The following is a 14,461-nucleotide window of genomic DNA, read 5'->3' as shown; positions in this document are numbered from 1 at the left end:
GTCTTTTACCAAGACCCGAATGTTCTGTATGTATGAAGTGTAGTCTTCTACCAAGACCCGAATGTTTTGTATGTATGAAGTGTAGTCTTCTACCAAGACCCGAATGTTTTGTAAGTATGAAGTGTAGTCTTCTACCAAGACCCGAATGTTTTGTAAGTATGAAGTGTAGTCTTCTACCAAGACCCGAGTGTTCTGTACGTAAAATGGTAGTTTTTCCTTTGTATTGACTAGTACTAAAAGTGCTTAGTCTAACTCATCGTTTATGTGAATGTATCACAAAATAAAGTAAACAGGAAAATGTACTACTATAAGTGTTGTCACTGGGTACTAGGACCAACACAACATCGCTTTAAGCGAAATTTATAACCTAATGAACATCCGAAGATTGTCCAATTTTCCTCTGTAGCAACAGCAGGTGGGTGGAAGGGTTAGTCCCAAAATGATCTTCCTAATACAAGTAGTAACCTTAGACCTCCGTAGATGGTCATCGACCACTGGTGCTAATCAGTGGGGTTCGGAATGGTAAGTCCCGCCTAGCTATCCCATTGAACCGAGATAGGAAAGACAATTTACACAGTAAGTACTAATAAATCATCCTCGTAGTCCTAAGTACAAGTATCCAGGTAAGTGAATACAGGATAATGCACTTATGTAAAAGTGTTCCTGTATGGTATTCATGTATGTGTGTCCATGTAACAGATAAGTATATGTAAACATATTCATGTATCAGGTAAACATCTGTAAGTACTCGTGTATCAGTTAATGTACTAATATACACTCATGAATGAACTGACTCTTGTGTGATTCCTTGTAATAGAAGTAATGTATGATATCTTCAAATTATCCCTATAATAATCTACTGTAATATAACTGGTTGATCATGTAGGTTTATACACTCTTACTACTTAAGGGTGTGAGAAACTGAATGAAAGATGTAAACTATAACATCAATACATATATAAGAATATAAGTGTATATGCATAGTTTAGTTCAAGAATGTAAAAATGGTTTTGTAAGAAATCTTATGGGTTTTGAACAACAATTAACAATGACTTGATGTCATTTTAATAAAACATTTCAAAGGTAAAACATTTAGTAACAATGTGTTTTTAAGATGTAAAACCATTTCATGCATCGTATTTTGTAGTATGTGAAATCTGTTAAATGACAAACATAGTTATAAGGTACATATCAATGATTCAACAACATGTTGGTTTCTACTTGTATTCCCCCCCCACCCCCATTAAAGCATTTAAAATCATTTAAAATATTGATTAGGGGTATGAACTCACCTGTCGTTGGTGATTGGAATGAACGGAACGGTATAGGATGGCTAGGTGTCAAGCGAGGACTTGTGCACACACTACGATCCTAATGAACATATAATCACACATATATGCACTCAATTAGACTCAAATGACTAATTGATAATGTTTAAGACATCCTAGACATAATAAACACTTTATATAAGTGTTTGTAAGCCTTATGGATTGCATCTAAGCTATTGTGGGACAGGGTATTTGTGTTTAGGGTTTCCAAAGGACCCTATATGAGAGTTTACTCTCCATAAACCATCACACATGGAGTTTACGGTTGTAAACTATTGAGTTTACGGCCGTAAACTCCCAAACATGTGTGTTTGGTGTGTTTTGAAGTCCCAAATGCTTTCTAGAATTATTCTAACTTAAAGGCTAAGTCCTTGGAAGGGTTTAAGGTCAAGAATTACTCCAAATAGGAGTTTACGGCCTCAAGGCCATTCCCCTTGGAGTTTACGGCCGTAAACTCGCTTGGGGTGTTGTTTTTGTTTTCAAGCCTCTTGGACTTGTGGTATATGTTCTAGACTTTTACTCCTAGCATAAGAAGGCATTAGGCACACCTTGGTGCCCTTTTTAGGAGTTTACGGCCCAATAACCATGTATTGGCCGTAAACTCACTTTGTTAAGTCATTTTGATGTGGTTTGGTCCTTCAATTAAGTGGAAACAATTCCTTGTAAAGGTCTAGGGCTTTAGATGTCATGAAAACACCCCTTTTGTCCATTTCAATGGAGTTTAAGGCCTAAGATTCACTTGGGCCGTAAACTCACCTTTTTTTGTGTCATTTGATGTGTTTAAGACCTTACACTACTTGGGAAAATAGTCTAGATGCAAGCCTTTAAGTCCTAGAGTCCTTAAATCACCATTTAGTGTTAGATTTTGGAGTTTATGGGCTAGGATTATCTAGGGCCGTAAACTCCCTAAACTTGGGTGGATTTTGGCTTGTTTTCTTGTCCCTAACATGCATACATAAACATCTAAGGCCTTATCATAACACAAGTGTCGGTTTTGGCTTCGTTTCGGGAGTTTACCGCCCAAGAACACCTTGGGGAGTAAACTCCTAGATCTAATGATTTAGCCATCTAAATCATGTTATAAGCATCTAATAAGCATTCTAATCACTACTAGAAAGAGTTACTCACGTTTTGGTATAAAAACCCGAAGATCCGTAAGAGAGAAAATGGCTTTTCTCTAGTTGGAAATGTGAATAATGAATAAATTTGGTTCAGAAAACTATTTATAGTCCTGAAATATTTTGGCAGAAAATATTTTTATTCCAGAATTGATCTCTAATATAATAGAGTGTTGGAATAATAGTGTTGCACAAAACCCTAGTGCACCCACTCCCCTAATATTTCCTGAAGTATAAACCCGAAATTACTCAAACTTATGAGAAAACGTCTGAAAATTAACAGTGACACTATAACTTCTATTGAAGTGATATAGATTGTACAGAATGGAAATTTCGGATTGTCACATCATCCCCCTGTTAGAAGGAATTTTGTCCCGAAATTAGAATTTAAGCAAATAAGAAGTTACAATTAACTAAGCAAAAAGGTGAGGGTATTTCAGTTTCATCTGATCCTCACGTTCCCAAGTGAATTCCGGTCCACGCTTTGCGTTCCAGCGCACCTTCACTATCGGGATACGGCTCTGCTTTGTTTGATTGAGCTCTCGGTCCATGATCTCTACTGGTTCCTCCATGAAGTTGAGGATCTCGTTGATCTCAATCTCGTCGAGTGGAATAACAAGAGTCTCGTCGGATAGACACTTTTTCAAGTTTGACACGTGGAAGGTAGGATGTACGTTACCGAGTTCTTGCGGTAGATTGAGCTTGTAAGCCACAGGGCCGATTCTCGCGAGAATCTCGAAAGACCCTATGTATCTTAGATTGAGCTTCCCACGCTTTCCAAAGCGTATCAAGCCCTTCAAGGGTGAGATTTTCAGTAGGACTCGGTAGCCCACCTGGAACTCCAATGGTTTCCTACGCTTGTTAGCGTAGCTTTTCTGTCGGTCTCTAGAGGCTTTCAATCGTTCACGAATTTGAACGATCTTCTCTGTCGTTTCCCGAATGATCTCCGGACCCGTGAGAGTGCTTTCGGGAACTCGTCCCTTAGCTAACTGGGTATCACCCACTTCAGCCCAGCACAGAGGGGATCTGCACTTTCGGCCATAGAGGGCCTCGAATGGAGCTGCCTTTATGCTCGTATGATAACTGTTGTTGTAGGAAAATTCAACAAGGGGTAAATGAGTATCCCAAGCTTTTCCAAAGTCAATCACACAGGCAAGCAACATATCTTCTAAGGGTTGGATAGTTCTCTCACTTTGCCCGTCGGTCTGTGGATGGTAGGCTGTACTCATGTCCAGCCTAGTTCCAAGGGAACTTTGTAATGACTGCCAAAACCTCGAAGTGAATCCATTATCTCGGTCTGAGATGATAGATAAAGGAACACCGTGCAACCTTACAATCTCCCTAATGTAAGTTCTGGTAAGTTTCTCCATCTTGTCTATTTCCTTGATCAGTAGGAAGTGTGCAGACTTGGTCAGTCTATCGACGATGACCCATATGGAATCAAGTCCACCCGTCGTCTTGGGCAACTTGGTTATGAAGTCCATAGTGATCCGCTCCCACTTCCATTCTGGTATCTCCGGTTGTTGTAGAAGACCGGAGGGTTTCTGGTATTCGACCTTGACCTTTGCGCAAGTAAGGCATTTACCCACGAAGGTAGCAATATCTGCTTTCATGTTAGGCCACCAGTATAGCTTTTTAAGATGCATCTTATCTGAACCCGGGTGGACGGAATAACAAGTGTTGTGAGCTTCAGTCATGACCAAGTCTCTGAATCCACCGTGTTTCGGTGTCCAGATCCAATCCATGAGGTATAAGGCTCCGCCACCCTTGACTTCCAAGTTCTTATCCATCCCTCTAAGGGATTCACCCGCCAGGTTTTCAGGTTTCAAAGTGTCGAACTGAGCCTCCTTTATTTGCGTGGACAAGTGTGAATGGATAGTTAGAGTCAAAGATTTGACTCTACGACCAGTATACTCTTTCCGACTTAGGGCGTCGGCTACTACATTGGCTTTACCTGGATGATAACGAATTTCGCACTCGTAATCACTAAGTAGCTCGACCCACCGTCGTTGTCTCATGTTGAGCTCTTTCTGGTCGAAAATGTGTTGTAGACTCTTATGGTCTGTAAAGATCGTGCTTTTTGTACCGTATAGGTAATGTCGCCAGATCTTCAGAGCAAACACAACTGCTCCTAGCTCGAGATCGTGGGTTGTGTATTTAACCTCATGTGTCTTCAGCTGTCTCGAGGCATAGGCTATGACTTTACCTCGTTGCATCAGAACACATCCGAGTCCTTGATTGGATGCATCGCAATAGACAATGAAGTCTTCTATTCCTTCGGGAAGGGATAGTATCGGGGCGGTGCACAAGGCTCGTTTGAGCGTTTGGAACGCTCTTTCCTGTTTCTCTTCCCAGTCGAAGGCGACGCCTTTTTGGCTCAGGGTTGTAAGGCGTTTCGCTATGCTGGGGAAGTTCTGAATGAACCTGCGATAGTAGCCAGCTAGACCTAAAAATTGACGAATTTTAGTAGGTGTCTTTGGTGCTGACCAGTTCTCGATGGCCTTAATTTTGGAAGGGTCCATGTGTATACCTTCTTCGCTAACTACATGGCCCAAGAATTCGACTCGTCGAATCCAAAATTCGCACTTTGAGAACTTCACGTAGAGCTTCTCCGATCGCAATGTTTCTAAAATTTTACGGAGATGTTTACTATGCTCCTCCTTACTTCGAGAGTAGATGAGTATGTCATCAATGAAGACGATGACGAACTGATCCAAGTAAGGACGACACACCCTATTCATCAGATCCATGAATACTGCGGGCGCGTTAGTTAATCCGAATGGCATCACTACAAACTCGTAGTGTCCATAACGAGTTCGAAAGGCTGTCTTGGGAACATCCTCCTCTAACACTCATAGTTGATGATATCCGGATCGCAGATCTATCTTCGAGAAGTAGTTGGCTCCTTGAAGTTGATCAAATAAATCGTCAATGCGGGGCAAGGGATAACTATTTTTAATGGTAAGTTTGTTGAGTTCTCTATAGTCGATGCACATGCAAAACGATCCATCTTTCTTCTTGAAGAACAAGACCGGTGCTCCCCATGGTGAGAAGCTTGGTCGAATGAACCCCTTCTTGAGAAGTTCGTTAAGTTGACTGGAAAGTTCCTGCATTTCAGCCGGTGCCAGACGATACGGGGATTTGGCTACGGGGGTAGCCCCTGGCACTAAGTCGATTCTGAACTCGACTTGGCGTTGTGGTGGTAAACCAGGAAGTTCATCTGGGAATATGTCGGGAAAGTCGCGTACTTCTGGGATTTTCGGGATGTCTTTCAGTTCTTGACTGGTATCGACGACGTGTGCGAGAAATGCATGGTACTCCTTCCGCAAGCACTTTCGGGCTTGAATGCACGAAATGATGCGAAGGCTCGTACTAGGTTTGTCGCCGTAGATAATTAAAGTTTCGTTGTTAGGAAGGTTAAGACGAACTGCTTTTTCAAAACACATAATGTCGGCACGAAGAAGACTCAACCAATCCATACCGATGATAACGTCAAAACATTTAATTGTGACTGGCATGAGATCTATCTTGAAAGTATGGCCATCTAAAGTTAAGGTACAACCTACGTATATGCAGTTTGTACTCTCTGTTTTCCTGTTAGCCATTTCTACCGTGAATGAACTATATAATGCGCATTGTTTTTGTTTAAGCAGGTGTGCAAATTTGTGACTTACAAAACTTTTCTCGGCTCCACTATCGAAAAGTATGCAAGCATAAGAGTTATCGAGGAGGAACGTACCAGTAACTATCGTAGGATCAGCTACAGCTTCCTCGTGGCCTAGGGCCATAACTCTTCCTACTCCTCTAGCCGTCCCTGCCTTAGGGCAGTTCCTCTTGTAGTGGCCCACTTCGCCACATCCGTAGCAAGCTTGGTGATGCGGGCCCTAGTGTGGAGGATCGGGCCCTTGCGTTCCTAGAGGCCCACGATCGTGTGACTAAAGGGGCTTCACGAAAATGGCCATAACTTTGGCTACGAATCTCCGTTTTGGGCCTACGACCAGTCAAATTGAAGCTTGGAGCAAGGAGCACGTCTAGATAAGTACCCAAAGGGGACTTACCCATTTTTGAGTCCGTAAATCGCTTTCTAAATGGAGTTATGAGCAATTTTTGTTATTTTTCCTTAATTTTTGGGTTTTGTTTTTGGGTTTGTATTTGGCCCATGGACTTTTAGGGTTTCATTTTAATTTCTGCTTCTTATTTAACTGTTTTTGATGTAATTTGGATGGTCAATCATCAATTTTATGAACTTTCGATTTTCTCCCAAATTCTGTGTGTTAACCCAGATTTTGAAGCCAATCCCACGGTATTCGTAGAATCAACGTGGTTTTGAAGAGATTGTCCTGGCTATTCTTTTAGAATCAACAAGTTCATTCTTGGTTATCTTTGTGTTGTTTTTTTGCGCTGCATCAGTTGGTATCAGAGCCGAATTCCTGGTTCAAAATGCCTCCGAGGAGAAACAGGACGCCCGCTAATGTTCATGAGCAAGAACAAGAAGAACGTATTATGGCACGAATGGAGGAGAGGATGGATCAAATGGTTGACCAACTGACTGATAGGATGGTCGAACTGATGAATCGAGGAGGGCAAAGGTCTCGAACACATTCTCAAGTGGAAGATGGTGAATTTGGGAACCCGTTCGGTGGCAGTGACAGTTCATATTCTGAAGATGATCTAGAAAGGCGGCCAAGGCGTGATCATAGAGGTGACAATAGACGTTGGGAGGCCGGAATTAGAATTTATATCCCAGAATTCGACGGGGTCAGTTTGAATCCAGAGGGGTTCATCGACTGGTTGGCTACTATTGAGGAAGTTTTTGAGTTCAAAGAAGCCCCTGAAAACAAAAGAGTGTCATTGATTGCTACTAGGCTACGTGGTAGGGCATCTGCATGGTGGAAACAACTGAAACTGACACGAGACAGGCTCGGAAAGTCAAAGGTCGTGACTTGGAGGAAGATGAAGAAGTGTTTACGATCCAACTTCCTACCCCAGAATTTTCAAAGGTTGATGTACCAACGGTTGCAAAATCTAAAGCAGGGTGCCAAATCAGTTGACGATTACACAACTGAGTTCTACCAATTGATTGCCCGAAACGATATCCAGAAGACAGAGGAACAACTCGTTGCTCGATATATTAGGGGTCTACGGGTCCAAATCATGGACTCTGTAAATATGTTTGACCCGGTATCTATTTCTGAAGCGCACCAACGGGCATTGGCTTTTGAGAAACAAAGTCGTCGGGTGGGCGGTTCGTCTTCAACAGCCAATATTGGAGGAAGTCCTGGGACGGGTGGTATGGTACCCCGTGTTGTGCCTAATCAACAAAGACCGACATCTAACTGTGTTGGACCAAACCCTAGGACAATTGTTAGTAGCAGCTTGAAGTGTTTTAGTTGTGGGGAGACAGGTCACCGACAATCAGAGTGCAAGAAGGTCGGAAAACGTCATTTGTTTGCTGAGCAAGATGATTGGCAAAATGATGATGCCGGTGAAAATTACGAAGATCCCCCTATGCATGACGAAGAGCATCAATGCGAGGAGGAAGTTGTAACTGGAGATGTGGGGGTAAATTTGGTGGTAAGGCGGTCTTGTTTTGCACCAAAAGTTGTTGGTGATGACTGGCTCAAAAACAACATCTTTCAGTCGACATGTACTATTTTGGGAAAGGTTTGTACTTTTGTTATTGATTCAGGAAGTTGTGATAACCTTATATCTGAAGAAGCAGTTCAAAAGTTGGCTTTGAAAACAGAAAATCGCCCTAAGCCTTACAAGCTACAGTGGCTTAAGAAGGGTGGTGAGGTCACTGTATCTAAACGAGCCCTTGTTCATTTTTTTGTTAGTACCACGTATAAAGATGATGTGTGGTGTGATGTGGTTGCTATGGATGCATGTCATTTGTTGTTGGGCAGACCTTGGGAGTATGATCGTAACATAGATCATAACGGGCGGACTAACACTTACAGTTTCTTGTTTGGTGGTGTGAAGATAACATTGGTTCCCAGTAAGCCAAATGAGCCAGTTCCGAGAACTTCGGGTACTCTACTAACCGTTAATCAGTTTGAAGACGAGTTGGAGGCGGAAGGTGAAATTTTTGTATTGCTCGGGAAGGAAGTCGCTAAAGAGGTTGAAATTTCTGAGGCTATGGTCCCTCTGCTCAAGGAATTCGCTGATGTTTTCCTTAATGAATTACCTGATGGTTTGCCACCTTTACGTGACATCCAACATCATATTGATTTACAACCAGGAGCTCAGTTGCCTAATAGGCCACATTACAAAATGAGTCCCGGAGAGCATGAGGAGTTGCGACGACAGGTGGAGGATTTAATTTCAAAAGGTCATGTTCGAGAGAGCATGAGCCCGTGTGCTGTTCCTGCTTTGTTGACTCCTAAAAAGCATGGTACTTGGCGTATGTGTGTTGATAGTCGCGCCATCAACAAGATCACGGTGAGGTATAGATTTCCAATTCCTCGACTTGATGACCTACTTGACCAGATTAGTGGTGCCTCTATCTTTACGAAACTGGACTTGAAGAGCGGGTACTATCAGATTCGACTTAGGCCTAGGGATGAGTGGAAGACTGCCTTCAAGACTCGTGAAGGATTGTATGAGTGGTTGGTGATGCCTTTCGGTTTATCAAACGCTCCTAGTACATTTATGCGTGTGATGAACCAGTTGTTCAGGCCCTTTATTGGTAAATTTGTCGTCGTTTATTTTGATGACATACTTATTTACAGTGCTACTTTTGGTGAGCATGTCAACCATGTGAGGCAGGTTTTGACTGTACTTCGACGGGATAGTTTGTACGCAGCTATGAAGAAATGTGTGTTTATGGTTCCTAAAGTCTTGTTCTTGGGGTACGTTGTTTCTGGGGAAGGAATACAGGTGGACGAGTCTAAAGTAGCAGCTATCAGACAATGGCCAAGTCCAACTACCATCACTGAAGTTCGAAGCTTTCATGGCCTTGCTTCATTCTATAGGTGGTTTATTCCAAACATTAGTTCTATTATGGCACCGGTGACTGATTGTATGAAAGGGAAGACCTTTACTTGGACCGAAGCAGCAGAATCAGCTTTCCAATTAGTAAAAGAGAAGCTTACTACATCACCGATTCTTGTATTGCCAGACTTTTCTCAAGTGTTTGAATTACACACGGATGCTTCCAAGGTTGGGATTGGAGTAGTTCTAAGTCAAGGAGGATGACCGGTTGCCTATTATAGCACTTATGATGTTGAGTTCTATGCAGTGGTCGAAGCTGTAAAGCATTGGCGCCATTATCTATTTCATAAGGAATTTGTTTTGTTCACAGATCATGATTCATTAAGACATATTCGTAGTCAAGATAAGGTGTCACACAAACATGGGAGGTGGATGTCGTTCTTGGAAAAATTCACTTTCGTGGTTAAACACAAGTCTGGGATGTCAAATCGGGTGGCTGATGCATTGAGTCGGAGGAGAAATTTGCTAGTTTCCATGAGGGTTGGTGTGTCGGGGATGGATGTCCTCATGGAGCAGCTAACGGTTGATCCTTATTTTTCTGTTGTTCTGCAGGGTATACAATCTGGACAGATGTCTGATTTTCTACTGCATGAAGGTTTTCTTTTCAAAGGCAATCAATTGTGCATCCCTAATTCAAGTCTCCTCCTTCAAATCATTAGGGAGCTGCATGGTGAAGGGCATGTCGGCCGAGATCGCACTTTACAGTTGGTACAATCATCTTATTTTTGGCCTACAATGCACAAGGAGGTGGATAGATATGTTAAACGGTGTCGAATCTGTCAAGTGTCAAAGGGCACATCTACCAATGCTGGACTCTATATGCCTTTGCCTGTTCCATCACAACCTTGGGTAGACATCAGTATGGATTTTGTGTTGGGTTTACCACGTACTCAACGGGGAAATGATTCAATATTTGTGGTTGTTGATCGTTTTTATAAGATGGTGCACTTTATTCCATGCAAAAAGACGACGGATGCAGTTAATGTGGCCCATTTATTCTTTCGAGACGTCTACCGTCTTCTATTGTATCAGATCGAGACACTAGGTTTTTGAGTCATTTTTGGCGCAGCCTATGGAAAATGGTGAACACTCAGCTCAATTTTAGTAGTGCATATCATCCTCAAACGGATGGCCAAACAGAGGTTGTCAATCGATCCCTTGGTAATATTTTGCGGTGTTTAGTGGGTGATCATGTGAAGACCTGGGATCAGAAGCTTTGTCAAGCTGAGTTTGCTCATAATCATGCTATCAACCGAAGTACTGTATATAGTCCATTCCAGGTGGTATATTCTGTTCAGCCACGGGGACCACTTGATTTGATGTCACTGCCTGTTTCTAGGGTAGTTCCAAAGAAAGTGCAGGATTTTGTTGGAGGACTACAAGATGTTCATAGGGCTGTTCATGACAACTTGGTTTGACCTAACTCCAAGTACAAGCAAGATGCAGATAAAAAACACAGACAAGTTGATTTTGAAGTAGGTGACTTTGTTTGGGCTTTTTTGACTAAAGATCGTTTTTCGGTTGGTGAGTACAACAAGCTATCAGCTAAGAAGATTGGACCAGTGGAGATTGTGGAGAAGATTAATTCCAATGCTTACCGTCTACAGTTGCCAAGCCACATTCGTTGTTCCGATGTATTCAATGTAAAGCATTTGCTTCCTTATTATGGGGATTCTTCTGATGATGACCATGGTGCACATTTGAGGTCGAATTTTGTCTACCCGGGAGGGGATGATGCGGGCCCTAGTGTGCAGGATCGGGCCCTTGCGTTCCTAGAGGCCCACGATCGTGTGACTAAAGGGGCTTCACGAAAACGGCCATAACTTTGGCTACAAATCTCCGTTTTGGGCCTACGACCAGTCAAATCGAAGCTTGGAGCAAGGAGCACGTCTAGATAAGTTCCCAAAGGGGACTTACCCATTTTTGAGTCCGTAAATCGCTTTCTAAATGGAGTTATGAGCAATTTTTGTTATTTTTCCTTAATTTTTGGGTTTGTATTTGGCCCATGGACTTTTAGGGTTTCATTTTAATTTCTACTTCTTATTTAACTGTTTTTGATGTAATTTGGATGGTCAATCATCAATTTTATGAACTTTCGATTTTCTCCCAAATTATGTGTGTTAACCCAGATTTTGAAGCCAATCCCACAGTATTCATAGAATCAACGTGGTTTTGAAGAGATTGTCCTGGATATTCTTTTAGAATCAACAGGTTCATTCTTGGTTATCTTTGTGTTGTTTTTTTGCGCTGCATCACTTGGCCCATACCGGCGTTAGGAACCTGGGCAGCTTGAGCTGTTGGAGTTTGGCAGAAACGGGCTGTGTGCCCCTTCCTGTTGCAGTTGGTGCATTGCATCTCCCTGCAAGGCCCGCGGTGGTGGAAGTTGCACTTGGTGCACTTCGGGAGAGACCCAACATAAGTTTTTGCTGGTAAGGGGTTCGCAGGGACAGCGGGTGTCACTGTGGTAGCATTGATTGCAACAAGTTGTTGTCTCTTGGAGGATCCTTGCGAAGCCCCCTTTTTCCTCTTAGACCACACTTTTTGGTTGTTGCTGTTGGATTAATGTCTAAGTCCATAACTATAATTGGTAAGACTTGACCCGACCCGGCATGGTCCATTTGGGTTGCATGGCATCATGCATTTGGATAGACTATAATAAGAGAAATAAGACACTTATGGTTATTAATATATTATAAGTTCTAGTATATTAATAATAAGAATAATGAGATTATTTAATTAGTATTGATCAAGAATTAATCTAGGATTAATTAAGTGATCAAAAGAAGACTAATTAAATATATGGGTTGATTGTGTAAATCATCCATACTTGTATAGTGGGCTAATGCTCCATGGATAATCAAGTTGGGCTAAAACCCATAGGATGGTCCATGGATGCTCCATGGTGTATTTGAACCCATGGATCCAAGGAAATGGAAAGTCATGACAATTAGGGTTTACCCTAATTGTAACACTATATAAAGATCTTATTCTTGACAAAATTGGCCACTAGGATCACACTAGAGAAAGTAAGAAAGAGCTAGCCAATTTTCATGAAGTGTAGAATTCTCTCAAGTCATTCCATTTGTATTTGGTGTTGTGTGAACCATTTGAGGTGTCACACTTGGGGCACTAGGCACTCAAGCTTCATGAAGACATTCTACACCAAAGAGGTATGTATTCTATCTTGCTATAGTCATTGTTTTGTATGCTAGATTAGGATAATACCTTGGAAGTTCTTATTTGCATGTATAATAGAGAAAACATAGATCCAAGGTATTTAGGGTTGTATGTACACTTAGGAGTGTTAGAATGCTCATAACCCAACAGTGGTATCAGAGCCTAGGCTTGTTTTCTTGTTATACTTGCAAAACTGCTTGAAAAATCGAATTTCTTGCTGTCTGGTCATCAGACTCGGCGAGTCCATCAGGAGACTCGGCGAGTCCATGCGTAAAAAGTGATGAATTCGATCCAACTCGCCGAGTTGGTTCATGCACTCGACGAGTTGGAACCCCAGACAGCATAAACTCGACTTTTTTGGCTAGAAATGGACTAGGAACATTACCCCAAGTTGTTTTTGAACTTATAAACTTTTTTTTTTATGTGGTAATGTTCATGCTAATCCATTTTCAAAGATAATTGTCAATAGATTCATGTTTTGTATTAGTTTAAGGTTTAGACTAATTACATGAAAAAGTTTGATTTGAATTATCTTGTACTTATGAGTTGCTTAGATTAATAGAAAAGTTAATTGAAATAGTTGTTTTTAATCCATTTTAATCTAAGAGTTGAGTATAAAATGTGTTTGTGTAACTTGTCCTCAAGTTACATGAAGAGTCACATTAAAGACTCATAAAACTCATAAAAGTTGGCAATGGTTACAAAAGATGAAGAGTCTTGTCCTTAAGTTATGGAGGTTCAAGAGTCACTTCATTAATAAATAAATAAATAAAGTGTAACCTTAATTAATTTCATAAGTTATAAAATAAAGAAAAGTTAATTCTTTTATTAGTTTAAAGTCTTCCATAACTTGTCCTCAAGTTATGGAACTTGAAGAGTTTTTGGATTAAAACTACTTTAAACACATAAGTTATGGAATTAATTAGTTTTGAATAGTTTCAAAACTCGCCCTCAAGTTTTGGAATTTGAAAAGTTTTCCTTATGAATACTTTAATTCCAAGTTAGCCCTTAGAATTTTAAAAGTTAAAATTCAACCCTTATACTTTATAATATTATAAGTTAATAATATATATATGTATAAGAGTAAAGTCAGTCTTACCGCTAGTACGCCTCATTCACGAAGCCGGTCTATAAGGTGGGTATAAGGTTGTTGCCTATAAAATGGCAACTTAATGGGTGTCCACTCTCACCCACCGCTTGCTTGACCGGTGGAGGGTCGTTAGCCGAACGGGTTTGACAGGACTATAATTCTCCCTTCATTAAAAGTATTAATGATAAATACTAAGTAACTAAACTCTTAATAATTCCCAATCTTAGTTACTTAGGAAAATGTGAATAAGGTGCTAATCCATGAAATTACACTTTGCACTTTGTTTAAGTCGGTTAGTGGAGCGTGTGTGGTTAACCGGCACACTAACGCGTATTTAACAAGGTAGGCAAAGGGTAACTTAATGTTTATCATAGTATCGATGGAGCGTGTGTGGTTAACCGGCACATCGATTAAGGGGTAAACACTTAAGGGTACCAAGTAATTTGCATGGTTACTTCACACCTTGTTTTGTGATCCTCGGCATCCCAGTCACCAAACCTGAAGGGCACACTCGAGATTGAAACATGCCTTTGAAAAGTTCAATGAATCTCAAAGATCTAGGAGTTTCAAAACCAATTAAAACCTAATAATACATTTCGTTTATCTTGGTGGAAATTGGTGAATCGTCATTCACCTACCTTCAAATATTTTATAGCTTGGATTACGGCATACCTCTTCTAAGTTATAAAATAGTTTGTTGGGTCCTAGCCTTAATATTTCATATTGGGTGTCATATTAAGGACTTAAAATCAACT

General features: G+C 41.1%; 1 protein-coding gene across 1 annotated transcript; it reads left to right on the top strand.

Annotated features, from left to right (window-relative positions):
- The first annotated feature begins 6,886 nt into the window (after positions 1-6,886).
- LOC145099168 (uncharacterized) lies at positions 6,887-9,643 on the top strand. The gene has a single exon (XM_079036759.1). It carries the CDS (start codon positions 6,887-6,889, stop codon positions 9,641-9,643), a length of 2,757 nt encoding a protein of 918 aa, XP_078892885.1.
- The last annotated feature ends 4,818 nt before the right edge of the window (positions 9,644-14,461 follow it).

This window comes from Lactuca serriola, chromosome 4 (assembly GCF_051521515.1).
Source record: "Lactuca serriola cultivar US96UC23 chromosome 4, Lser_US96UC23_V15, whole genome shotgun sequence".
Taxonomy (NCBI): Eukaryota; Viridiplantae; Streptophyta; class Magnoliopsida; order Asterales; family Asteraceae; genus Lactuca; species Lactuca serriola.
The sequence above is the reverse complement of the archived record's forward strand: the minus strand, read 5'-3'. Positions and strand labels throughout refer to the sequence as shown.